Raw genomic sequence first — 27355 nt, forward strand, 5'->3', positions numbered from 1 at the left:
ATTGATGTCCTCTTTTCCCCACAAATAGAGCTTTCTTTCAGTGGTTTTTGATCACCTCTGTGATTTTTTTTTTTTTTTGCGCTATAAACAAAAAGAGAGCGACAATTCTAAAAAAAAATATATATAAATTTTTCACTTTCTACTAAATAACATTCCCAAAATGTTTTTTTTAAAAATCTAATTTTTTTTTCATCATTTTAGGCAAATTTGTATTCTGCTACATATTTTTGGTAAAGAAAATCCCAATAAGCATATTTTGATTGGTTTGCGCAATAGTTATCGCGTCTACAAACTAGGGGAAAGATTTATGTCATTTTTATTTATTTATTTTTTACTAGTAATGGCAGGACTGCGACATTGCAGGGGACAGATAGACACCTAACTGACACGTTTGACACTTTTGGGGGGGGCAGTGACTTTTCTACAGTAATCAGTGCTAAGAATATGCACTGTTACTGTAATAATGACACTGGCAGGGAAGGGGTTAACCTAGGGGTGATCAAAGGGTTAAAGCAGTAGTATACCGATTTTATTGAATTTTACCTACAGGTAAGCCTATAATAAGGCTTACCTGTAGGTACAATTAATATCTCCTAAACCTGCACGGTTTAGGAGATATTTGCCCTACATTCAGCCGCCGACGCTAGCGGCGCATGCGCTCTGAAGGTCCGGCGGACCTTCAGAGTTCCTTGCCGGGAAGTTGCCGGAAAGTTAATCCCCAGCACGCATGCACGGGAGTGACGTCATCGCGGCTCCGGCCACTCACAGCGCCAGAGCCGCCGAACCCGGAAGAGACGCCGAGGGATCATGTCCGCTCCCACAGCGGTGTCCGGGGGTCCGTGTTGGGGCTTCGTTTTAAGGTAAGTATTTCATAATGAGCTAGTATGCCATGCATACTAGCTCATTATGCCTTTGTCTTGCGGGGTTTTTTTTTTTTGAGTATACTACCGCTTTAAGTGTATGCCTAGGGGGTGTTTTCTAACTGTATGGGGGAGGGACTTCTGGATTTAACACAGAGCAAACCCGCAAACTATTTAAATGCTTCTGTAAATTAGTTGGATTATGGTGTCCAGTTATGGGTCATGACGTTGCATCATGTTATGACCTGTTACAAAGATGATTTTATTTCATGCCGGAGAGCAGTTGAACTTAAAGTGTTTTTATATCCAAAGCTTTTACCTTTTTCTTTTTAGTTTTGGATAGATCGGATCCACGACACATGGGGCCCCGTAGCAACATTTGATTGGGGTCCCCCGGCTAAGTGTAGGAGTCAGCAAATATGACAAAATCTGTGTAATTGAGTTTATTACAGTAATGCCTAAAGGATAGGTAACAGGAGAGCCATGGGTGTGGTCAGACTTCTACAGAGCTTTGGATAAAAGTTATAAATGTAGTAGCAATAATAACAATATTAACCACTTAAGGACCGCCCACTGCAGTTTTACTGCGGCAGGCAGCCCCTCCTGCGCGAACCGACGTAGCCCTACGTCGGGCGAGCGCCTGCTGCTAGGGGGCGAACGCACACCGTCGGCAGCATGCTCCCGCCCCCACTCGGCAGCGGGGACTCTGATGCAAGGGAGCGGTGGCTCTGATTGCCGCTGGCCACCCGCAATCATTCCCTGCTGAGAGAGAAGGACGGTCAGATATTGTAAACACAGCCGACCGTTCTTCTCTCTGGAATGTTCATAGAGCCCCTGTGATCCTTCTATATAGGATCACTGCTCTCTGTGATCATGTCACAAGCCCCTCCCCCCCATACAGTTAGAAAACACTCCGCTAGGCTCACATTTAACCCCTTGATCACCCACTGTGTTAACCCCTTCCCTGCCAATGGCATTTTTACAGTAACAGTGCATATTTGTAGCACTGATTACTGTAATAATGTCACTGGTACCCCCAAAAGTGTCAAAAAAAGTCAGTTAGGGGTCCGATCTGTCCGCCGCAATGTCGCAGTCCCGCTAAAAATTGCAGATCGCCGCCATTACTAGTAAAAAAAAAGACAAAAATGACATAAATCTTTCCCCTAGTTTGTAGACGCGATAAGTTTTGGGCAAACCAATCAACATACGCTTATTGCGATTTTTTTTTTTACCAAAAATATGTAGCAGAATACAAATTGGCCTAAAAGGATGAAAAATTTTATTTTTATTTTTTATTTTTTTTTGGGGGGGGGGGGGGGAATGTTATATAGCAGAATGTGAAAATTATTGTTTTTTTTTTTTTTGTTTTTTTCAGAATTGTTGCTCTTTTTTGTTTATAGCCCAAAAAAAAAAAATCACACAGGTGATCAAATACCACCAAAAGAAAGCTCTATTTGTGGGGGAAAAAGGACATTAATTTAATTTGGGTACAGCGTCACACGACCGTGCAATTTTCCGTTAAAGTAACGCAGTGCCGAATCGCAAAAAATGGCCTGGTCATTAAGGGGGAAAATCTTTCCAGGTCAGAACTGGTTAATAATATTAATCATAATAATACTAAAAATATTTTATAGTATGGCAAAACCATTCATTATCTTGAACACAATCACTCTATAAATCGAATACAAACTGCTTTGCTCTGTTGACTACCTGGGAATTTTTCTTGTTAAATCCAGTCTAAGATCCTTTTTTTTTTTTGGTGACGTCTTGATTCATGCCGTTTGTAGTCTACCCTAACCTAGTACAGTAAAATCTTGGATTGCGAACATAATTCCTTCCAGGAAGGATGCTTGTAATCCAAAGCACTGTTATATCAAAGCAAATTTCCCAACAAGAAATATTGGAAATCCAGATGATTCCTTCCACAACCATTTATTCATAAATCCTTCAGTTTATAGTCCATATAAAAAGATTATAGCAATGTGATTGGTTGTGTAACCAAAAAATGTTCATCCACCAATGGCGCCTCCACAAGGGGATTAGAAGCAAAATCCAGCAGGAGCTACAGAGGATAAAAGAGAAGAGAGGTGCCTTCAAGTGTAGCAATATGGTTACATTTAATGAAGGTTCAACATTTAGCAACTTAGTTCCAGTGAAGGGAACTCTTAAGGCGTCAGCATACCAAAACATTTTGGATAATTTCATACTCCCAACTTTGTGGGAAGAGTTTGGGGATGGCCCCTTCCTGTTCCAACATGACTGCGCACCAGTGCACAAAGCAAGGTCCATAAAGACATGGATGAGTGAGTTTGGGGTGCAGTAACTTGACTGGCTTGCTCAGAGTCCTGACCTCAACCCTATAGAACACCTTTGGGATGAATTACAGTGCAGACCGCGAGCTAGACCCCCTCGTCCAACATCAATTAAGACCCTCTCGTCCAACATCAATTCCTGACCTCACAAATACGCTTTTGGAAGAGTGGTCAAACACTCCCATAGACACACTCCTAAACCTTGTGGACAGCCTTCCCAGAAGAGTTGAAGCTGCTATAGCTGCAAAGGGTGGGCCAACTCAATATTGAACCCTACGGACTAAGATTGGGATGCCATAAAAGTTTGTGTGCGTGTAAAATCATGCGTCTCAATACTTTTGGTAATATAGTGTGTATATATATATATATATATATATATATATATATATATATATATATATATATATATATATATATATATATATATATATATATATATATACAGTATATAGACACACACACACAGTATATTTACACTATGTATTTATTTATGTATTTTAATCTTTACACTTTTCTGTGAAGCAGCTAACAGAAAGTATGCCTGTATCAAGACAAGGCAGCAGGAGAGCTATCAATCAATATAGTCAGAGCATTAAGGAGTAATAGTAGCAATAACAATACCCATAATCATTATTTTATTTTTTTATTTTATGTAATGCTTGTTTCACATTCCACCCTTTGCCGTTTGTAGAATACCCTAACATATTATATGTAAATTTTGGTGGCAAATTTTGATACATGTATTTTTTTACTTCCTTCCTTTCAATTACTATGCATTTTGTTGACAAGGGCACAAATTAGCATGACGGCGACTTTTTCAGAGGTTTGCAGTTGCAAAAAAAAAGAATGACATTGTGTTTGTTTATGTGAGCATTCGAAGCTTGCCCAGTGAATGCAAATGTTGTATTTTTATATTATTATATATTGATATATATCCAAAATTACCAAAAATAAATTGGGCTATAGATAACATTTTAAAAGGGTCATTCCACTATTAGGCTATATTCACATTTGTGTGATATAGGAACGCAAAAAATGCACATTCCTTGCATGTTGCGTTTGAGACAGCCCATTGAAATGAATAGGCTGCCTCAAATGCAAAAGGCAAGAATGTGTTCACACTATCCTACCTGCATAGGTGTGAATGGAGCCTAACGTGATATTTTAGCTATCAGTGAAGTCAGCCCTGGCTTCTTATTGAATACTCCTACAGTTAGATCCCCTTATTATAATACCCACCTGGAAGCTTTAGGTGTTCCCACCCACCTTCCAGCACCTCCTTGTCAGAACTATTAGGGCTAAAAGGAATTATATAAGGCCCATACATATTATTTTATACATATTGTTATATTGGGCAGCCTGGCAGCCATTTTGTCATGAGGTGAATGTAAGTTCATTGTCCTTGGGTAAAGATTCCTACAGAAAATCTTAGAGTCTTAGCAAAGACCTTCTCAAGCCAATAAATTAAAGGGGCCCAGACAACATGCCAAGGTAAGGACTAGACATGGTGCCAGGCTGGGTTATAATGAGAGTGATGTCCTTCTTGTCTGGATTTCAACAGTGAACAAGAGATCAGAATGTTTCATTTTTTAGGGCTCATTTAAAAATCTGCTTGAGGAAACATTATTATTATTTGTAGCAATTGTATAAGCAACAATATTATTATGTCGTTGTATTATATGAAGCATATACATAGGCCTACTTAATTGAATACATTTTAGGAACGTTTTATATATATTTACTGTTATAATATTCAACTGATATTCATTATATATTGGGGGGAGGTACTCCTTTAATTATATGTGTATTATTATTGATATAGTAGGTATAGGCTTTAAATATATAGAATAGGGTGATATGTATACCATTATCTAAGTGTAAAGAACTAAATGATTTTCTTGACAGTAAAGTGACATGGGGAGTAAACATCCATAAGATCTACGTTTTTCTCCAAGGCCTAGTTCAGAAGGTTATCTTTGAGAAAATAGTTGAAGTAAACTATTTTCCAGGGGCGTAACTACAGGGGTTGCAGGGGTTGCAATCGCTACCGGGCCCCATGCTCCAGGGGGCCCGGTAGCAAAACAGTGGGTGAACCTCTAGGATCTCAAAGGTCACACTTGCGACCGGGCCCTGGCATTTCACCACTGTGGGGAGGCCCCAAGATTGCAGGAAGGGGGCCCACTGCAGAACTTGTGAAAGGATCCTGATGCGGGACCATAATAAAAGGCCATGCAATGAGAGTAAAGAGCCCCAGGATTAGTGGGAAGAGCCCCGGGCTTGAAGGGAAGGGCCCCGGCCAGGGGACTGGGGGGCCCTTCATGGTTTCTTGCATCGGGGCCCTGAAGGTTCTAGTTACGCCTCTGCTATTTTCCCCAAATTGTTATACAGACAAACAGGGCCCCCTATTGATATGGCAAGGTATATAGAGGATGAGCCCCTATCTGATTTATTTTCATGTGGAAAACAAAATCCATGCCAACATTCCCATAGGATAAATGTTTAGTGTAAGTGAGAGACGGGAGGGAACTAGAAAAGATCAGGAAGGAAGTAGGATGCTCTGATTCTGACACACTAATGGGAGACTTTTGAACCTTAGGCAGGCTTTTCAAACGTGACATCCCAGGCAACAGACATAGAAGTTTTGGTAAAGTATACATTTCTATATTTTCTATTGGCAATTTGCTTGCCATATACATCTGACTGAACCATTATTATCCTTATAGCATCAAGATTTGAATTTAGATCATTCTATGACTGGTCTATTTTTTTTAATCTTGGAAAATTATACACGTATGTATTATATCCCCCTTGAGGCTGATTTCAGCCCATAGTAAATAGTACAGTTGTGATCTATTGTGTTGTGAACATCTGTTGGCTGAGAGAGGGCACGTGTCAAATCTGTAAAATGTTGTTTCCATAGTTTGTGAGCTCATGAGAAGCTATTAATCACATTCCAGAAGTTATGGGTTTTGGTTACTTTAATATTCTGTAAAAATAATATCCTTTGATTGCATTTCTCACATTACTTGTGTGATACATATTATTGAATTTTCGTTCCACACTTTGTGTTTATTACCAGTTATATATTTTGACATTATTCTGCACTGATTTTATTTAATAAATATATATTTTTTGCACAAAATTGTATTCCTCTTATCTTCAGGTTAGCGCCAATAAACGATCTCAAGTTTTTGTTGATTTATGGAAATAAGTTGAGAATCTCCTTACTTGTATATCCTTGCTTATTTGCATAAATAGACACTGTTTATCAGAGCATTATTTATTCTGACATAATGTTACATTCTCCGGAATATTAAAAATATAAAAATTCCAGCAGGTATAGTGAGGGCCCCTCATAATTGGTGCAGCAGGTGTGCAGACCCAGGAACTCAGTGGAGTGATCTCACCAATGGAGTTCTAGAAAGATAGGAGAGACTTACAGAGGGTTTCACTGTTAAGAATTTGCCAAAAAAAGGAATCAGCTTTGAGTGGATTGGTCCTTTAGAGCCCATTTATGTCTTTGCATAATGCATGTTACATGTGCTGTACCATTAATTTTGAATGGAACCCCAACGCACCAGAGCAACGCACATGTTATGCCAAAGCTGACCCTCACCCTGAATCTAAATTCATCTTGCCATCCCCTTCCCTCTCTTCCAATTGGATACAATTTCTTGGAAGACCAAAGACTTAGCCGTCTTTGCGCATGCGCCAGAAATATCCTGAGCTCGTGCATATGTGCCAAAGGGTTCCACCAGGACCTACCAGCCATAATGGCGGCACCAGAGGGGTTTCAGAGCCACCAAGCACAGGAGTTGAAGTTCCTCTTTCAGTATTACAAAATGATCATCAAATAAATAGGCCCATTGTAGAACTGTATAAATTGCTCCGGTCCACGGGGGGGGGTTTAAAGGTATGGAAGCTGAAATGGTTAAAGTGTAGGTACAGTTTTTTGTTTTGAACGGAGAAGAATTAGAACTCCATCTAGTTTTTATTGCCATCTTTATCCCTGTTGGGTGGATTTACCCTTTTTATATGTCCTGGTAACCATGACAAACAGAGAGGGCAAATCCAAAACGTTAGAGCTGTCACCAGAAGTAGAGGAAGTGATGGTCAATCTTCCAATGGAGACATTTGTTCTGGTGCCAACATATCGATTTGATCATTCAACTCAATTAAACGGACTGAATTTTTAATAAAAATCGCAGGCCAAAGACCCTCAATTCGCTCGATTAAGGTTTCATGCACAAGGGTGCCTGGGGACATAGTGTGTAGAATTCAGGTGTATTTACCCCACATGGGACCCACAAGTGCTGTACATCAATGGTGGTACATGCCTTTATGCAGGTATACGCATGTACTTGCGCACGCACATAAACATGTGCCCCTGGATACAGGCTGCCTGCGTCCAGGGGCGAATGTTCATATGTTTACACAAGTACTGGCATATACCTACTTACAGATGTTAATTTCTTTGGACAGTCGTACACAGTACCTGTAGCTCCCAGGCAGGGAAATACACTCAAGGATTATGTCATACAGCCCCAGGCACAATAGCTGAGCTGCAGGTTTAGGGTCCCCCTTCCCTAGCCACCCATCCCTGACACATGTATAATTGTAACTTAGGTTGCACAGTCTGACAAGTGGCACCACCTCTCACACTTGCCCACTGAGATCATTAGGCTGGGTTCACACTAGAGCGGCTTCAAATTCGCCCGACTCTGAAGCCGCCCCGTGCAGCATAACTTCAGCATGGCTTGCAAATGACTTCTCTAATAGAAGTCAATACAAGTCGCCCCTAAAGTAGTGCAGGAACCTTTTTCTAAGTCAGAGCAACTTGAGTTGCTCCGATTACAATGGTTCCATTGCACTGAATGGAGGACGACTTGTCAGGTGGCTAAGTCGCCCGACAAGTTGCCCCAGTGTGAACTAGGACTTAGGGTCACACCGCAACAGTGAGCCAAACACCTGCAATTTTAAATTGCAATTCAGCAATAAAAAAAAAGTAGACCAGGTTAAAAACAGAGGTTTTGGTTGAATGCGTTTACAAATACTCATGGAAGCCATAATGCCATTTAAAAGTGAGGGGGTACCTTATGCTTTGTTTGTACATTGCCCTGCCCATGTGCGATTTTTCCTTGTTTGCTAGTTTCAAACAGAGCAGAATGTCTGCCATTGTTCTTTTTTGCATTTGGTAAAGACACATATTGGAAGTCCCCAGCAGCCTCTCAAAGGTGACATCTGGGCTTGTGGTAGGTTGCTGTACCTGTAGGTAGAACTAATGCCAACATTTATCTTTTGATTTTGGATAGAGTAAGAATTGGTTATAACAGCTGTCAATTTATCTTTTTTTGCCATCTGTGTCCTATAGGGGAGGTTTACATTTACTTTCGGTCCAACAGCCAAATCAACAAGTGAGAAGAAGTACTTCCAAAGTGAAGAAAATCTCTGGTTGCTAACAGGGTCATCAGAACTTGTGTCCCCATTGGAATATTTCTCCTCTATTCCTATTCTGGTAAAAACTTAAAATTTGGCATTTACTTTTGTTCTTGGTGATATTGGTCACCAGAACAAATAGAGAGAGTAAATCACCCTAACGGGGGCACAGACAGCAATAAAAACCTGACTGGTGCCCTAATCCACTAAACCCTCTCCACTCTATCTAAAACTAAAAAAAAAATGTTGAGTTAGTTTAAGGGGGAAATGGTTGACTCCATGTAAGCCTACTATCTATACATTGCAATATACTGTATGTCACCCATAGTTGGGAAGTCAGATAGGTTAGAGTAAAGCTGGGCATACAGGATTAGATTTTCATTTGAACATTGTTTCTTCCCATCGTTGTAATGTTTTCTGAGGCTTCAGTAACTGACTCGATGTTCTAACCCAACAGGTCAAGTTCATTAAAAGGAATCCAGAGAAAAGTCTGGGAGCCAAGAAGACCAATGTTAATTCATGAAGTCTCCAGGAATAAGCCCACTGTACATTGTAATTGGAAACTCTTCCTGCAGCCTACAATATAATAGGGGAGGTGGTGTAAGGTGCCCATTGTCTCCAAGGTGAACCATTTGTCCAGGAGTGACTGAGATTCCTTCGTTAGGTGGAACACAATGCCAACGCACCTTTGGGATTAAACTGTTCAAAGACTTAAAAGGGTTTTGTGGCTTGAGAGTCAAGATGGACCTATGTTGGAAAGAGAGGCAGGAGGAAAGTGCACCTGAGATCAATTTCTGGCAACAAAAAAGGTTTTTTCAATTTTTTTTTTAAATTCAATCAACATAACATAAGATTCTATTCACCTCATCATTAGAAAAACTTCTAGGCTATATGCCTATATCCTTCATTCTAAAAATGCAAGTTGCTTGGCTGTCGTGCTCACCCTCAGGAGCATGCCCAGTATTACTGCTGCCAGAGGCAACAGTTTTTGCTGCCTCCCCCCTCAAAACATTTAAAAGCCTGTACAATCTCTGCTATTCTGTGTCCCATGGATACTCTGGATCCAGCTTTAATTTTGCTGCCCCATTTAGCTGCTAGGATGCTGGGAATGCTGCCACCCAGTGGCTGTGCATCTTTGGATGCTAAGAAGCTGGCGGCTCAGCCTCACAGCATCTTGGTTTCCCAGAATGCAGGTGGTTGGGCCATACAACATCAATGGTTGTAGGCCAAGCAACAGGATCCTAGCAACCAGCCTAGTAATGCTGACCTGAATCTGAAGACAACTGAAGTCAATAAGGTCAGAATTCAGGTGTATATCTTGCACTTTCTGCCGCTAAATGACTGACTCCCAGCTGCAGTAATAACCAAATTTTGGTCAATGCTATCACCTGGGGTTCCCCGTGGTAAATAATCTATATTACCACAGCCAGGAATCTGTCAATTAGCGGCAGGATTGGGTCGTGTACAGATCAGCAGATTTGATTGACTTGATTGGCGTTAGACCAATTCCAGGGACATTCATAAACGTTATTTTAAAAGTCAGTAAGTATGTGTTTTGCTTGATTGAAATTATTTTTTAATTACGTGTGAAATGGGTAAGTGGCTCTAATCTACTCCTACAGTATACTCACTACCTTGGCCACCCAAGGTTCCACCATAAGCCGCCCACATACCATCTACAACTTTTTTTGGGGCACATTGAGATGGGGAAAGGCCCTTGCCCCTCAAAACTGGGACAAGGTGTACTTTGCAAGGGGGGATGCTTTTTTAAATAAATGTAACTTTTTAAACATTATTTGACTCTGGGAAATCCAAGAGAACCCGGGGTGACATCATTGAAGGTCACTTTATGATAACCAATGGATTTCCCGATGTCAGTGACTTCCGAAAGGAAGTGACAGTACACATTTATTAAAAAGAAAAAAAAATTGGAGAAATAAAATGCATTGGTATCCCCTAATAAGCCAACCAGACTTTTATTCTGGCATATAGCTTGTGGTGCCAGGAAAGGGAGGCAGCGAGCATGTGTCCTCCCCCTTCCTGTAACATACCAAGCCACATGCCTTTCATCTTTTTTGGGGGTACTTTGCACCATAATTTACCCCACTTAATTTTTGGGGCACATGGAGATGGGGAAAAGGCCCTTGTCCCTAAGCAACAAAATAAGGGTATTTTGCAAGGAAGGGGAGCTTTCCTGTTCCACTTACAAAAGGTACTCCTCCTAATTTTAAATAGCATTAGGCCTGGTATTGTTCAGGAAGAGTGGGCTGCTCTCTCGCTGCCCTCCCTTTCCTGGTCACTCGGGGCTGCATGCCAGGATAAGGGCTTGGTTGTAATATTAAAGCAGAGCTCCACCCAAAAGTGGAACATTTGGCACCTTTACGGGGTGGGGGGGCGGGTACCTGTTTTTGACAGGTACCCGTCTCCACTTCTGGGAGACCTCGCCGTGGGGAGAACACTTGGAAGTTCGACCCCCCTTCCTCCTTTTCCTGCGGCCGGGCCATTCAGAAAGCAAAGCGCACTTTGTGCTTGCGCAGTAGCTGTGAAGCAATGGCAGCACCCGAGAGCCGATGTAAAAATTGGCTGGGGTGCTGACATTGTGGGATCCCTGGAATTTTCAAGGACTTTTTGCCCTATTTTGTGTAAAATTAGAGATAAAAAGGCTCCTTTCAGGCTCCTTGCTGTCTGGAGTCCGTAGTCTCTGAGCTTGTCTCCACAGAAACTCACAACATTATCTCATTTAGTGACAAATAAAATGCTCAACTTGGGCTGCACAGGCTCCTGCATAATTACATGCAGTCTCCTCAGGTGAGGGTCCAGTCATCTCCCAGTGCCTGTTCATTTCATACATGTTGCTCCTGAAGCAGCTTGTCTCAAGGAGCCCTAAACCAGAGACAACCACTTGACTAAGGGGGCTGTTCACACCTGCTCAATCGGGATCTTGGTTTCCAGTAAAATGTGTACCCAATCCAGGCGTTACAAGCCTGACTGGAGTAGAGGTGGCAGGCAAGAGGCAGCTTGACTGTGGGGAGGACATGGTTGGGAAAAGAGCAGCTACATGAGAAAGAGGTGGCTGGTAGAGGAGAAGCTTGACAGAGCAAATATGGTCGGGTAAAGAGTGACTTAACTGGGGAGAGGTGGCCAAGGGAGAAGTGACTTGATGGGGGAGAGGTGGTCGGAAAAGTACCGGCTCCACAGAAGAGAGGTGGGCAGGAGAGTAGGGGCTTGACAGAGCAAAAATGGCTGGGAGTGTAGTGGTCTGACATGGCAGAAATGTCTGGGAGAGTAGTGGCTTGACAGTTGGTAGGTGGCCAGCAGAGTGGAGACTTGATGGGGGAAAGATGGAGTACCGGCTTAATAGGGAAGAGGGGGCCAGGAGAGCAACGACTTGACAGGACAGATGTGACTAGGAGAGTAGTGACTTGACAGGGCATGGCTGGCCACAAGATTAGCAGCTTGATGGGAGAGAGATGGCCAGGAGAGTAGTGGGTTGATGGGACAGGGGTTTCCGGGGCTAGGAGAGTAGTCGTTTGATGGGACAGGGTTGGCCGGGAAAGTATCTGGGTGAGAGGTGGCCAGGAGAGTAATAAGGTGAAAATGGCAAATTTGAAAATGGTTTGTTTATGCTAGGGCAAACCCCTATCTGTCAGCACTAAATACTAATTTGGTGACTTTGTTTAGACAACAGCTTTTGCTTACATATAAATAACCCTGTGATGACAATAGATCCTGCAAATATATAATTAAGACTGTGCTCCAGACCTTACCCAAGGCTATTCAAGCTTGAAACCATTAGAATTTCCCAGCTATGGGGCAAAGATAACAATACATAAACAGAGAACAGCTTCTCCTCATGAGGTCACATGTAGTTGACGAAATGCGTAGGGTGTGGCTTCTGGTGACATCACTTCCACTTCCTGGAGCACATGTTGGAATGCAAATCGGTGTTCCCAGTTGCATTTTTTTGGCTTCAGGTGCATTGCTTATTTATAGCAAGCACCAATAATAAAAATTCTCTCTCAGTGCTTGGGATGCTGGGCATTATGGAACATCTCTAAAGGGAGAAAGGCATTTTACAGACCTTAAAGGCAAATGACCCAGTGGCTGAACCTAAAGGGGACCAAGGACCACCAACTATTTACCACATTGGCAGAAAAGCGGTATTCGACTTTTCATTAAGAAGTCTACGACATCTGGTGAGTGCAGTGTGTATGCTTAGAGGCATAGAGGAGAGAGTACACCTCTGATTGGTCACAATGCACGTTTGCTTTTTAGACATTTGGAGCATTTTATTCATGTGGATTAGGTTGTGAAATTATTACCACACAATATTTTATTTTAATTTATAGTACACAAGAGCGCTGTCATTATCCTAAATTGGGGGACAATGAGGGTATGGTTTACCCCTTTATAAAGGTAGGAGGAGCTTTGGAAATGGACAGACTGCTTAGTGCCACTAGAAAACAGGAGTAAAGCCGAGGGGTTTATGATGTGCTCTCCCCTTCTGGAGAGGGGCTGTGGAGGACTTTGCCCTTAGTTCATAGGAATCTAGGCTATGGACAGAAGTCGAGTTGTCAGCACCCCATTGCTATTCCACCGTTGTGCAAAGTACAAAGGGTGTGTTTGCCTTGCTATTACTTGGCAAGTTGTTACCATTCAATAAACTTTTGCTAAGGCTAGGAAGTAAAGGAATTACTTTTTGCAACTAGAAGCCTCTTTGTGATGCACTACTGGGAGTGAAGTGTTAAATACAGCCAATGACTGAGTTGAAGAGTTGAATGATTAACTGGTGCAAACCTGGTTGGCTCTGGAGTGGGTGGTAATCGAGGCATAAAGTCCCCCACCTAAAGGGTGATAGAGAACCCCCTCAAGTACAGGTAGTTGTGGACCCCAATGTCCACGGGGCCCCAGGTGGACGGTTGGTCTTTTCAAGCTTCCATCTGGACCACATGTAATACATAGGGCTATGTGTGCGTTTTCAAAGTGTAAATGCCTACACTGACCAGGAGGTTGAGGAGGAGAGGTCTAGGATCAGCATTCTTAGACGTGAACAGTATGTGGTAGACATGTGCAAATTTACTTTGTTTTGTTTCCTTTTGATTCGTTATTTAAATAAATTAGTTTAGTTAAATTCATCACATTCATGTCATTCATTTTCAGAATTAGTTTAGTTAGTTTTGGATTTAAATTAGAATTTGAAAAATTCAACCCAATTCAAAAAAATCTGACTGCATTTGAAAAAAATGTGAAAAAAAATATTGAATAGATATTCAAATTTAAAAACTCATTTGGATTAATTTTTTTTTTTTACATTTAAATGCAGCTGTTGTATTAAGCTATGGATATTGACTGTCTTTACAAAAACATATACAGTACTGGTACATGCCTCTAATACAAATAATCAGCATATAGTTGAGTACACACCAATAGGCTGGAGAGAACTCACTAATGAATTTTGTTTCTTATTGTCTAAGAGTCTCTCAGGTGCCTTTTGGCAAACTCCAGGTGGGCTGCCATGTGCCTTTTACTGAGGAGTGGCTTCCGTCTGGTAGAGTGCTGCAGAGATGGTTGTTCTTCTAGAAGGTTCTCCTCTCTCCACAGAGAAACGCTGGAGCTCTGTCAGAGTGACTATTGGGTTTCTGGTCACCTCCCTGACTAAGGCCCTTCTCCCCCGAAAACTCAGTTTGGCCAGGTGGCCCGCTCTAGCAAGAGTCCTGGTGGTTCCAAACTTCTCCCATTTACAGATGATGGAGGCCACTGTGCTCATTGGAACCTTCAATGCTGCAGAAATCTTTCTGTACCCTTCCCCAGACCCGTGCCTCCATACAAACCTGTATCTGAGGTCTACAGACAATTCTTTGGACTTCATGGCTTAGTTTGTGCTCTGAAAAGCCCTGTTAACTGTGGGACCATATATCAACAGGTGTGTGCCTCTCCAAAACATGTCCAATCAACTGAGTTTACCAACGGGGGGGGGGGGGGGGGGGATCAAGTTGTAGAAACATCTTAAGGATGATCAGTGGAAACAGGATGCAGCTGAGCTCAATTTTGAGTGTCATTGCAAACGCTGTGAATACTTTAGTACATGTGGTTTTTTTTTGGTTTTTTTTTTTAATAAATTTGCAACAATTTCAAAAAATTTCTTTCTCTTTGTCAATATGGGATATTGTTTGTAGAATGTTGAGAAAAATAATGAATGTAATCCATTTTGGAATAAGGCTGTAACATAATGTAGCACTGTCCCCTAGAGAGCCGCTGGGAATTACACTTCTTGGGTTCCCCTGGGTTACCCCTAGCAGATGAACATCAAATACAGTCCTTGGCTCAGTCAATGATCAGTCCAGGGGATGTGGTTTTTGTGTTTTATTTAGAACTGGGATAGGAGAAGGGATGAGTGGATACTCCAATGTTAACTTTGCACAAATCCTGAGGACGACTGACTGTAGAATGCGGCAAGTCCGCTGCTTCACCTAGCTACTGAAGTGACGATAGATTAATTGTTTTCGATTTCATATACTCTTCAGGGTTAATAACTTGTCACCCCATTTACTCTCACTGCCTGTGTGCTGACTCCCGTCCGCTGACTCTAGCCACTGGAGTGATCCCCTTACTGGGCAGACCCTTTGGCAAGCTCCCCTGTACTCACAGACACTGTTTTTTTGCCAGAGTTGCTCTGCCTTCACCTCCTCAGTCAGCTTCCACTGGACCTCTTGAGTTCAGCCACACTTTGTTGGTCCACTAGGCCGACTGCCTGTGACCACCTTATACACCTTCAGAAGAGGAGACAGCCGTCACCCCCCTTCTGGGACTTGGCTTCCAACCCAAAGACCCCCTGCCACATGTGCTCCTGACTTTTATACCCTATCCCAGGATTCACCTTTTATACAGTGTCCAATAATGCACCGAGACAGCCAGTCTCTGTCAATCACTGGGACTGTATCAAAGCCTGTGTACCCATTGGTCAGATTTCCTCCCACTGTCCAACATGCCTCCCTATTGGACCAGCGTGAAACACTATCTAGACCCAATGAATTACACACTGAGTAGACCTAACTCACAGATCCTGCTCTCTGGTAGGCAGAAAGCAATATAGATTTCCCTGCTGCTGCTCCTTTGATAGGCAGACAGAGCAAAAACTATACTCTCTCACTAGCACCTACCTCGGAGGGTGCTACATTGCAATGACCACCATTTTATTTTCCAGAGTCTTTGCTAAATATATATAATGTTTGGAGGTTCTAAGTAGTTTTCTAGCAAACAATACTGATTTTAACTTGTAAACAACATGTGTCAGAAATAGGCTTGGTCCTCAAAGCGGATCTTCATGGCATCCGAGCACCACAAACCAAAAACACAATTTAATTCATTTTTAATATTTAAAGAAAATTCCCTCCCATCTATCCATGTCTCCATTCTTTATTTTGGTGAGAAATCACTTTGAAAAACACCCCCTAGCATTTTTGGCCGTGGCCATCTTGAGTAAGGGCAAATGATTCACGTAACTTCCTGCCCTTAGCTCAAGCATGCATGCAGGACAGTGTGCTTAGCTGTGAAAACCCCTCCTCCCCACCTGAAGACTCCTGGGATGTATGACATCATTTGCTTAGGCATGAAACCAGGAAGTGACTGAAGAAACAAAAAATAAAAAAAGTTTAAAACAAGTAAATATGATATACTTTCCTATCTATCTACTAATAATGCTAGAAGCATGAGGATTAAAAATAATCAAAGTTGATTGGGAAAGTGAAGTTCCACTTTAGGCCCCTTTCACACTTGTGCGACTTAAAAGTAACGTGATTTAACCATGATTTTGCCGCAATTTTGACTGGACTTGAAGCAATGCCTACGTCTTTGGACCTCCAAACGCATTAAAATCGGCCATAAGTAGTGCAGGGACTACTTTGAAGTCGTTGCGACTTGAAGTCGTACAGATATGAACGGTACTCTTTGGAAATCATGGAGAATGACTTGTCATGTGACTTTGCAGTCCCAAATTGCAGGACAAGTCGCACAAGTGTGAAAGAAGCCTTAAGTGGGTAAAGTAACGCAGTGCCATATAGAAAACAAATGGCCTGGACATGAAGGGGGGTAAATCTTCTGGAGGTGGATATACAGTAGGTTTTGAATCTATGATTATTTTTAGCAGGGATTTTTTGAGCCCTGAAAATTCTTAGAACAGTTCCTCCAGGGTAAAAAAAAAAAAAAAGTTGAGAGACTGAAGCGTCTAAAATATTATAATCCAATAAAAATTATCTGCTACCATTTCTTAAATTTCCTTCCTATTCTTTTTACTATACTAATGACTTTTCTGCAACCATAGGCATGCTGTGCACACCAACAACGCAATCTGTTCCCGCAGGATTCAGGAGCTGCCCCTCCTTAAATATGCACAGAGAAATCGCACCAAGGCTCTAAAGAAGCTGCTGGCTTTGGAGACCACTGACCCACTGCAAAGGGGTAAGTACTTCATCCTGATTATTTAATAAGGCCACAAAACGATCCATAATATTTAATTAAGAGCAACAATTCATTCATGCCTAGTTGTAGCTAATATCCTCCTAAGTCGGCCATAGATGGGTTAAAATTCAGACGGTTCAGCAGGCATCATCTGAATTTTGATCCTCTATGGCCGTTCCCGCTTGACAGAAGTTGACCTAATGATCGACTTCTGTTGAAAAGGTTTCTCAGTTAGCTGGCTGTAGCTGCTGATCAGGGTATTCTGACAGTTGAGTCTCGTTGTCAGAATACAATAGCACAGCTACAAACAATACCCCATAATGACAATGTGAAAGAAGTTTGTTTAAAATCTTTGCAAATCTATTAAAAAAAATGAAAAAAATCCCATGTACATAAGTATTTACAGCCTTTCCCATGACACTCAAAATTGAGCTCAGGTGCATCCAGTTTCCACTGATCATCCTTGCGATGTTCCTACAACTTAATTGGAGACCACCTGTGGTAAATTCAGTTTATTGGACATGATTTGGAAAAGCACACACATGTCTATATACGGTCCCACGGTTAACAGTGCACGTCAGAGCACAAACCAAGCCATGAAGTCCAAGGAATTGCCTGTAGACCTTGGAGACAGGATTGTATGGAGGCACAGATCTGGGGAAGGGTACAGAAAAATTTCTGCAGCATTGAAGGTCCCAATGAGTACAGTGGCCTCCATCATCCATAAATGAAAGAGGTTTGGAACCACCAGGACTCTTCCTAGAGTGAGCCACCCGGCCAAACTGAGCAATCAGGGGAGAAGGGCCTTAGTCAGGGAGGTGACCAAGAACCCAATGATCACTCTGAGAGAGCTCCAGTGTTTCTCTGTGGAGAGAGAACCTTCCAGAAGAACAACCTTCTCTGCAGCACTCCACCAATCAGTCCTGTATGGTAGAGTGGCCAGACAGAAGCCAGTCCTCAGTAAAAGTAAAAAGACAACCCGCCTGGAGTTTGTTAAAAGGCACCTGAAGGGCTCTCAGACCATGAGAAACAAAATGTTTTGGTCTGATGAAACAATTGAACTCTTTGGCCTGAATGGCAAGCGTTATTTCTGAAGGAAACCAGGCACCATGCATCCCTACAGTGAAGCATGGTGGTGCCAGCATCATGCTGTGGGGATGTTTTTCAGCGACAAGAACTGGGAGACTATTCAGGATTGAGGGAAATGTGAATGCAGCAATGTACAGAGACATCCTTGATGAAAACTTGCTCCAGAGTGCTCTGGACCCCAGACTGGGGCAAAGGTTCATCTTCCAACAGGACCCTAAGCATACAGCCAAGATAACAAAGGAGTGGCTACAGGACAACTCTGAATGTCCTTGCGTGGCACAGCCAGAGCCTAAACTTGAACCCAAATAATCCTCTCTGGAGAGATCTGAAAATGGCTGCGCCCCGACGCTCCCCATCCAACCTGATGGGGCTTGAGAGGTCCTGCATAGAAGAATGTGGAGAAACTGCCCAAAAATTGGTGTGCCAAGCTTGTAGCATTATACTCAAAAAGACTTGAGGCTGTAATTGGTGACAAAGGTGCTTCAAAAAAGTATTATGCAAAGACTGTGAATATTTATGTATATGTGATTTTTATTTTTTATATATTTGCAAAGGTTTCAAACAAACTTCTTTCACCTTGCCATTATGGGGTATTGTTTGTAGAAGTTTGAGGAAAATAATGAATTTAATCCTTGGAAAAATGTGCTACAATGGAAAAACACTAGATAATAAAAACAGTGCAGTGCAACTAAAAATCACATTAAAATCACAATCCAGAGCCCAAACACAAGTCCTTAGGGACAATATACCAGAGCCCCAATGGAAAGGGACCCCTAAAAAGGAAAACTTTAATCTGTGAAAAGTTCAAACACCTGGAAACATGCATGATTGAGCCCACCATCGGCACACACATTGTTCGCTCACCTCCAATTTATGATCCCTGAGTCAACAGGAAAGTCAAAATATACAGATTCCCATTAGCCTGGGATAGGGTATAACTGGTATAAAGAAGTCTTGGCCGCTCCGGTAATCACACAGTTGTCACAGCATGTATGAAAAAAGTAAAACAATCGAAGTGCTCTCTGTATGTAAAAATGCATGCTTTGTTGTTTAGAACACTTACACAGTAATCCTCTTGCTCATCAAGGCAGGTACAGACAAAGCGCCAAACACCTGTGTGTCCCACTTGAGAAATTATAGATAGCAGCGAGTGACGTCACGGAATGTGGCTCCTCGTACCCATACGCGTTACGTCCTACGGGACTTCGTCAGCAGGGAAGTCCAGTAGGACGCTGACGATTTAAGATGCCTTTCCACCCTATCATGCTTTAATACTGTGAGTCACTAACCATAAACAGGTATTCACTTTTCTTTCAATTTTACAAAGAGAATATTTGTTTCTGGTCAATAATTCAGAAAGTTCTTAAGCCAAAGTATTACAACTAGGGTTGAGCGAACACGGACTGTATTATTCGTGTTCGTACCGAATAATTGTTTTTTTGTTACCTGAACACGGACCCGAAAACTTTACTGTATATTCGGGTAAAAATCCGTGTTCGGTCGTTTTATTTACGGGTTTTGCATGCATTGGCGCGCTTTTCATGGCGGGCTTTCAACAGCCAATCAACAAGCGTTTAACTGGTGTGCCTTAAGCCATCCCAGCCATGCCTACAAATGTATTAGTAGCTGTGATTGGCCATCTGAAGCATGTGACCAAGTCTTTATAAGTTCCAGCCAGCGCCGCGCGGCGTCATTCTGCTGTGTACTAGTTCAGGGACAGAGCACAGATACGTGCTGGCTGCTGATTAGGGACAGACAGGCAGGCAAAACTCATTTATGTCCGCATAGAATTGAGGGACAGGTCGGAGTGTGTTAGGCAGGGTGAGTTGTAGGCATTTTAGGGCGAGGCTGCTGCTGATTTTTAGGGTCAGTTTTCTACGATCGATTTTGCTGTGTGGGAGGGGTTTTCAGTGACCGATCTACGATCTTATCAATCCTTTTAGGGAGAGGCTGCTGCTGATTTTTAGGGTCAGTTTTCTACGATCGATTTTGCTGTGTGGGAGGGGTTTGCAGTGACCGATCTACGATCTTATCAATCCTTTTAGGGAGAGGCTGCTGCTGATTTTTAGGGTCAGTTTTCTACGATCGATTTTGCTGTGTGGGAGGGGTTTGCAGTGACTGATCTACGATCTTATCAATCCTTTTAGGGAGAGGCTGCTGCTGATTTTTAGGGTCAGTTTTCTACGATCGATTTTGCTGTGTGGGAGGGGTTTGCAGTGACCGATCTACGATCTTATCAATCCATTTAGGGAGAGGCTGGAGATAGGCAGGTGTCAGTGGTCCACATCGATTTTGCTGTGTGTGGGGTGCAGTGAACACAATTTTTTTTGCCCACTGAGGAGGAGGGAGAAAAGTATTTTTCTATCAGTCACTGTGTGCAGCGTTTTTCCTTCAGCTGTGCTGTGCTGACTGATCATACACTGCTGTGTTCAGTGTTCAGTTCACATGTGCTATTATTGAGTGGTTTCAAAAATCATACACTTTTTTCTATTCCACTATTCAATATACAGCCTTGGGTTGAATGATATTTGGGGTTTTTGGGGTTCATCTCATACTTCTGAAGATTTGAGGGTGCTGCCTGTTCCAAACTCCTCCTACTCCTCATCCAGCCTTTTAGGGGTACAAACAATAGTAATTGGGGCCTAGTGTGGTTTTGTACGTGTATATACATACACTTTTTTTGATCATATTTTCTATTCCGCTATTCAATAAAAACCTTTGGGGAACAATTAATTTGCGGGATAGTCTGTGTTGGTACGTGTGAGATCCACCTTTTCAAGTTTTTGGGGTTCATCTCATACTTCTGAAGATTTGAGGGTGCTGCCTGTTCCAAACTCCTCCTACTCCTCATCCAGCCTTTTAGGGGTACAAACAATAGTAATTGGGGCCTAGTGTGGTTTTGTACGTGTGAGATACATACACTTTTTTTGATCATATTTTCTATTCCGCTATTCAATAAAAACCTTTGGGGATCAATTAAATTGCGGAATAGTCTGTGTTGGTACGTGTGAGATCCACCTTTCCAAGTTTTTGGGGTTCATCTCATACTTCTGAAGATTTGAGGGTGCTGCCTGTTCCAAACTCCTCCTACTCCTCATCCAGCCTTTTTGGGGTACAAACAATAGTAATTGGGGCCTAGTGTGGTTTTGTACGTGTGAGATACATATACTTTTTTTGATCATATTTTCTATTCCGCTATTCCATAAAAACCTTTGGGGAACAGTTAAATTGCGGGATAGTCTGTGTTGGTACGTGTGAGATCCACCTTTCCAAGTTTTTGGGGTTCATCTCATACTTCTGAAGATTTGAGGGTGCTGCCTGTTCCAAACTCCTCCTACTCCTCATCCAGCCTTTTAGGGGTACAAACAATAGTAATTGGGGCCTAGTGTGGTTTTGTACGTGTGAGATACATACACTTTTTTTGATCATATTTTCTATTCCGCTATTCAATAAAAACCTTTGGGGAACAATTAAATTGCAGGATAGTCTGTGTTGGTACGTGTGAGATCCACCTTTCCAAGTTTTTGGGGTTCATCTCATACTTCTGAAGATTTGAGGGTGCTGCCTATTCCAAACTCCTCCTACTCCTCATCCAGCCTTTTAGGGGTACAAACAATAGTAATTGGGGCCTAGTGTGGTTTTGTACGTGTGAGATACATACACTTTTTTTGATCATATTTTCTATTCCGATATTCAATAAAAACCTTTGGGGATCAATTAAATTGCGGGATAGTCTGTGTTGGTACGTGTGAGATCCACCTTTCCATGTTTTTGGGGTTCATCTCATACTTCTGAAGATTTGAGGGTGCTGCCTGTTCCAAACTCCTCCTACTCCTCATCCAGCCTTTTAGGGGTACAAACAATAGTATTTGGGGCCTAGTGTCGTTCTGTACGTGTGAGATACATACACTTTTTTTGATCATATTTTCTATTCCGCTATTTAATCAAAACCTTTGAGTATAAACAATTAAATTGCGTGATAGTCTATGTCGGTACGTGTGAGATACACCTTTCCAATTTTTTGGGCGCATCTCATACTGCCGAGGATTTGAGGGTGCTTCAGTCTGCCTCCTGCCTGTTCCGAACTCCTCCTACTCCTCATCCTGCCTTTAGGGTAGAAAAAATTGTAATCGGGGCCTAGTTTGTGTTTGTACGTGTGAGATACACCGTTTTGTAAAATTTGTCCTATTCCGCTTTTCTATATACACCCTGTTTGAGTGTAAAAAATTAAATTGCGGGATAGTCTGTATCGGTACATGTGAGATACACCTTTTTAAATTTGTTTGGCGCATCTCCTTCTACCGCCGAGGATTGCAGGGCGCTTCAGTTTGCCTCCTGTTCCCAACTCCTCCTACTCCTCTTCCTCATCCTGCCTTTAGGGTACCAAAAATTGTAATCGGAGCCTAGTCTGTGTTTGTACGTGTGAGATACACCGTATTATAAAATTTTTCCTATTCCGCTATTCAATATACACCCTTTTGGAGTGTAAAAAAATTAAATTACGGCATAGTCTGTATCGGTACGTGTGAGATACACCTTTTAAATTTGTTTGGCGCATCTCCTTCCCCCGCCAAGGATTGCAGGGTGCTTCAGTTTGCCTCCTGTTCCCAACTCTTCCTACTCCTCTTCCTCATCCTCCCTGTAGGGTACAAAAAATTTTAATCGGGTCCTAGTCTGTGTTTGTACGTGTGAGATACACCGTTTTTTATCCTATTCCGCTATTCAATATACACCCTTTTGGGGTAAAAAACATTAAATTGCGGCATAGTTTGCATATTTGACTGTGAGATACACCCGTGCGATACTGTTGTTGTTTTGTTCCGCTATTCAATAAACACCTTTCTAGGGCAAGATCTTAAATTACAGAAATATGAGGAGACCGTCAAATAGGGGCCGTGGCCGGGGTCGTGGTGCTGCTGGTAGAGCTCCTGTTGCAAGGAGAGGACGTGGTCGATCTGTGCCAGCTACACGCACAAGTGAAACACCTTTCTCAAATGTTAGTAGGCGACAGAACCTGCATCAGTATTTGGTAGGGCATCATACGCCTCTAGAAGTGATGAGGCCAGAACACAGAGGGGCGATAGTAGATTGGTTTGCTGCTGACAGTGCCTCCAGTTCCTTCACATTGTCTCCCACCCAGTCTACTGCAGAAAGGTCAGAGTTGGCACCTGCAGCCGATGTCCAACCGTCTTTCACCTCACCCCCTTGCAAATCAGGCAAGCAGTCTGAGCCCCAAGCCATATATCAGTCTCTTGTTCTTTTTGAGGACTCTGTCAGCAGGGTTTCCCAGGGCCATCCACCTAGCCCTGCCCCAGATGTGGAAGAGATTGAGTGCAGCGATGCCCAACCACTTATTTCTCAAGATGAGTACATGCAAGGACCATCGCAGCACGTCTCCGATGATGACGAAACGCAGGTGCCAACTGCTGCGGCGTTCAGAATTGTGGAAACCGACAAGGAGGGCAGGGGTGAAGACTGGGTGGAAGATGATGTGGAGGACGATGAGGTCCTCGACCCCACATGGAATGGACGTCATGCAAGTGACCTGAGTAGTTTGGAGGAAGAGGCGGTGGTCGCACAGAGCCACCAGCACAGCAGAAGAGGGAGCAGGGTGCAGAAGCGGAGCGGCCGTGCCCTAGACACTACGCCTGCTACTGCCCAACGCAGCAAGGGAACGAGCGCACCAAAGTCAGCTCAAAGGAGTTCTCTAGCGTGGAAGTTCTTTAGAAAATGTGCTGATGACAGGACACGAGTGGTTTGCACCCTGTGCAATCAGAGCCTGAAGCGAGGCATAAACCTTCTCAACCTGAGCACAACCTGCATGATCAGGCATCTAAGTGCAAAGCACGAGCTGCAGTGGAGTAGACACCTTCAAAACCAAGAAAGGTCTCTGGCTCATCCTGCTTCCTCTTCTGCTGCAGTCTCGGCCGCTCCAGCCACATCTGTAGTGATACCGGCACCTGCCACCCCGCAAACAGAGGATCTGTCAGCAACACCACCACCTGGGTCACCAACCATCTCCACAATGTCCCGTGGAAGCGTTCAGCTTTCCATCTCCCAAACACTTCAGAGGAAGAGGAAGTACCCCCCTACCCACCCGCGATCCCTGGCCCTGAATGCCAGCATTTCAAAATTCTTGTCCTTTGAAATGCTGTCATTCCGTCTGGTGGAGACGCACAGTTTTAAAAACCTTATGTCTGTGGCTGTCCCACAGTACGTCGTGCCCAGCCGCCACTACTTTTCCAGGCAAGCCATCCCTTCCCTGCACAACCAAGTGGGGGAAAAAATCAGGTGTGCACTGCGCAACGCCATCTGTGCCAAGGTCCACCTAACTACCGATACGTGGACCAGTAAGCACGGTCAGGTTCGTTATATCTCCCTAACGGCACACTGGGTAAATGCAGTGGCGGATGGGCCTGAGGCGGATAGCAATTTGGCGCATGTCCTTCCACCACTGAGGATTGCAGGGCGCTTCAGTTTGCCTCCTGTTCCTAACTCCTCCTACTCCGCTTCCTCATCCTCTACCGCCTCCTCATCCGGACAGCGTAACACCTTCACCACCAACTTCAGCAGGGCCAGGGGTAAACGACAGCAGGCAGTTTTAAAACTTGCCTGTTTGGGGGAAAAACCACACACCGCGTAGGAGTTGTGGAGGAGCATGGAACAGCAGACAAATGAGTGGTTGCTGCCAGCGAGCCTCAAGCCCAGCCTGGTGGTGTGCGATAACGGGCGAAATCTCATAGCAGCTCTGGGCCTAGCCGGTTTGACGCACATCCCTTGCCTGGCGCATGTGCTGAATTTGGTGGTGCAGAGGTTCCTTAAAAACTACCCCGGTATGTCAGAGCTGCTGCAGAAAGTGTGGGCCGTCTGTGCGCACTTTCGGCGTTCTCACCCTGCTGCTGCTCGCCTGTCAACGTTGCAGCGTAACTTCGGCCTTCCCGCTCACCGCCTCATATGTGACGTGCCCACAAGGTGGAACTCCACCTTGCACATGCTGGAAAGACTGTGCGAGCAGCAGCAGGCCATAGTGGAGTTTCAGCTGCAGCACGCACGTGTGAGTCGCTCTGCAGAACAGCACCACTTCACCACCAATAACTGGGCCTCCATGCGAGACCTGTGTGCCTTGTTGCGCTGTTTTGAGTACTCCACCAACATGGCCAGTGCCAATGACGCCGTTCTCAGCTTAACTATCCCACTTCTATGCCTCCTTGAAAAAACAATTCGGGCGATGATGGAAGAGGATGTGGCACAGGATGAGGAGGAGGAGGAGGATGAAGAGGTAACATTTCCAAGGCTTTCAGGGCAGTCATTCACAAGGGGCTCCGAGGGTGGGTTCCTGCACACACAAATGCCAGGGACACAATTGTCCAGCAGGGGCACAGTTCTGGAGGATGAGGAGGATGAGGAGGAGGAGCTGGAGGAGGAGATGGAACCATGTTCACAGCAGGGTGGCACCCAGGCCAGCTCATGGCCATCACTGGTGCGTGGCTGGGGGGATACAGAGGACACGGACGATACACCTCCCACAGAGGACAGCCTTTCGTTGCCTCTGGGCAGCCTGGCACACATGAGCGATTACATGCTGCAGTGTCTCCACAACGACCGCCGAGTTGCCCACATTCTAACTTGTGCTGATTACTGGGTGGCCACGCTGCTGGATCCCCGTTACAAGGACAACGTACCGTCCTTAATTCAGTCACTGGAGCGCGATCGCAAGATGCGCGAGTACAAGCGCACGCTGGTAGACGCGATGCTGCTGGCATTCCCACCTGACAGCGGGGCCACAGTGGAAGCACAAGGCGGAGGAGGAGGAAGAGGAGGAGGAAGAGGTCGCCAACGCAACCAGGGCACCGCCAGCACCTCAGAAGGCAGGGTTAGCATGGCCGAAATGTGGAAAAGCTTTGTCAGCACGCCACAACAAACAGCAGCACCAGCAGCTCATATGGAACGTCTTAGCAGGAGGCAGCATTTCACCAACATGGTGGGGCAGTATGTGTGCACACGCCTAGACGTACTGAATGAGGGGTCTGCCCCCTTCAACTTCTGGGTCTCCAAGTTGGGCACATGGCCTGAGCTTGCCCTTTACGCCTTGGCAGGGCCGGATTAAGAGCATCATGGGCTTGGTGCTGAGGATTTTGAAGGGCCTTAAGGGCCGTGCCTTGGCATGCACCCAGAGAAGGAAGGGTGCAGCCATGCATGCCTAATTCAACATGGTATGCTGTCTCTGAAGCCCATAAACACATCCATGCATCGGCAACTGTCCCTCCTTGTCCGGCCTTCGTGCTGTGTGGGGAGGTTCTGAGGGAGCTGCCTGGGGAAGCGAGCATAGAAGCCAGACTTCTGTGTTTACAAGTGACAGAAGAGCTGTAACAGTGAATATGGCCAACCCGGGGCCTATATAAAGGTAGGGGCCTGGAGCTGCAGCTCCAATAGTCCCTACGTTAATCTGGCCCTGCGCCTTGGAGGTGCTGGCGTGCCCTGCAGCCAGTGTATTATCTGAACGGGTATTTAGCACGGCTGGGGGCGTTATCACAGACAAGCGCAGCCGCCTGTCCAGAGACAATGTGGACAAGCTCACGTTCATTAAAATGAACCAGGCATGGATCCCACTGGACTTTTCCGTACCTTATGCAGAATAGCAATGGATACCGACCTTACCCAGCCATTGTTCTATTTTTTCTCTTTCTCGCTCTTTTGGGGTGTACCCTCATTTAAAATTTGTGAAAAGAAGCAGTGTTGGCTACCTCGTCCTCCTCAGGGCCAGATTAACGTAGGGGCTATTGGAGCTGCAGCTCCAGGCCCCTACCTTTATATAGGCCCCGGGTTGGCCATATTCACTGTTACAGCTCTTCTGTCACTTGTAAACACAGAAGTCTGGCTTCTATGCTCGCTTCCCCAGGCAGCTCCCTCAGAACCTCCCCACACAGCACGAAGGCCGGACAAGGAGGGACAGTTGCCGATGCATGGATGTGTTTATGGGCTTCAGAGACAGCATCCCATGTTGAATTAGGCATGCATGGCTGCACCCTTCCTCCTCTGGGTGCATGCCAAGGCACGGCCCTTAAGGCCCTTCAAAATTCTCAGCACCAAGCCCATGATGCTCTTAATCCGGCCCTGGTCCTCCTCCACCACCGCTTCCACCTACACCGCCCATAGGTGTGCGCAGCCTATTGCATTAGGGTGTGCACCCCAAAGTTTAAA

At 44.1% G+C, this 27355-nt stretch overlaps 1 protein-coding gene across 1 annotated transcript in view; it reads left to right on the plus strand.

Annotated features, from left to right (window-relative positions):
* Nucleotides 1-9349: 9349 nt before the first annotated feature.
* The window catches only part of LOC309563291 (transient receptor potential cation channel subfamily V member 6-like), a gene marked incomplete at both ends in the record, with an annotated part of 90615 nt that continues 72609 nt past the window's right edge, over nucleotides 9350-27355 (plus strand). Inside the window, 2 exons of the mRNA XM_082267695.1 lie at nucleotides 9350-9417; nucleotides 16968-17065. Of these exons, the coding sequence (XP_082123821.1) occupies nucleotides 9350-9417; nucleotides 16968-17065 (166 nt within the window). The remainder of the gene's footprint in view (nucleotides 9418-16967; nucleotides 17066-27355) is intronic.

The sequence above is a fragment of the Pelophylax lessonae genome (genome assembly GCF_965119305.1).
Source record: "Pelophylax lessonae genome assembly, chromosome: 9".
Lineage (NCBI taxonomy): Eukaryota > Metazoa > Chordata > Amphibia > Anura > Ranidae > Pelophylax > Pelophylax lessonae.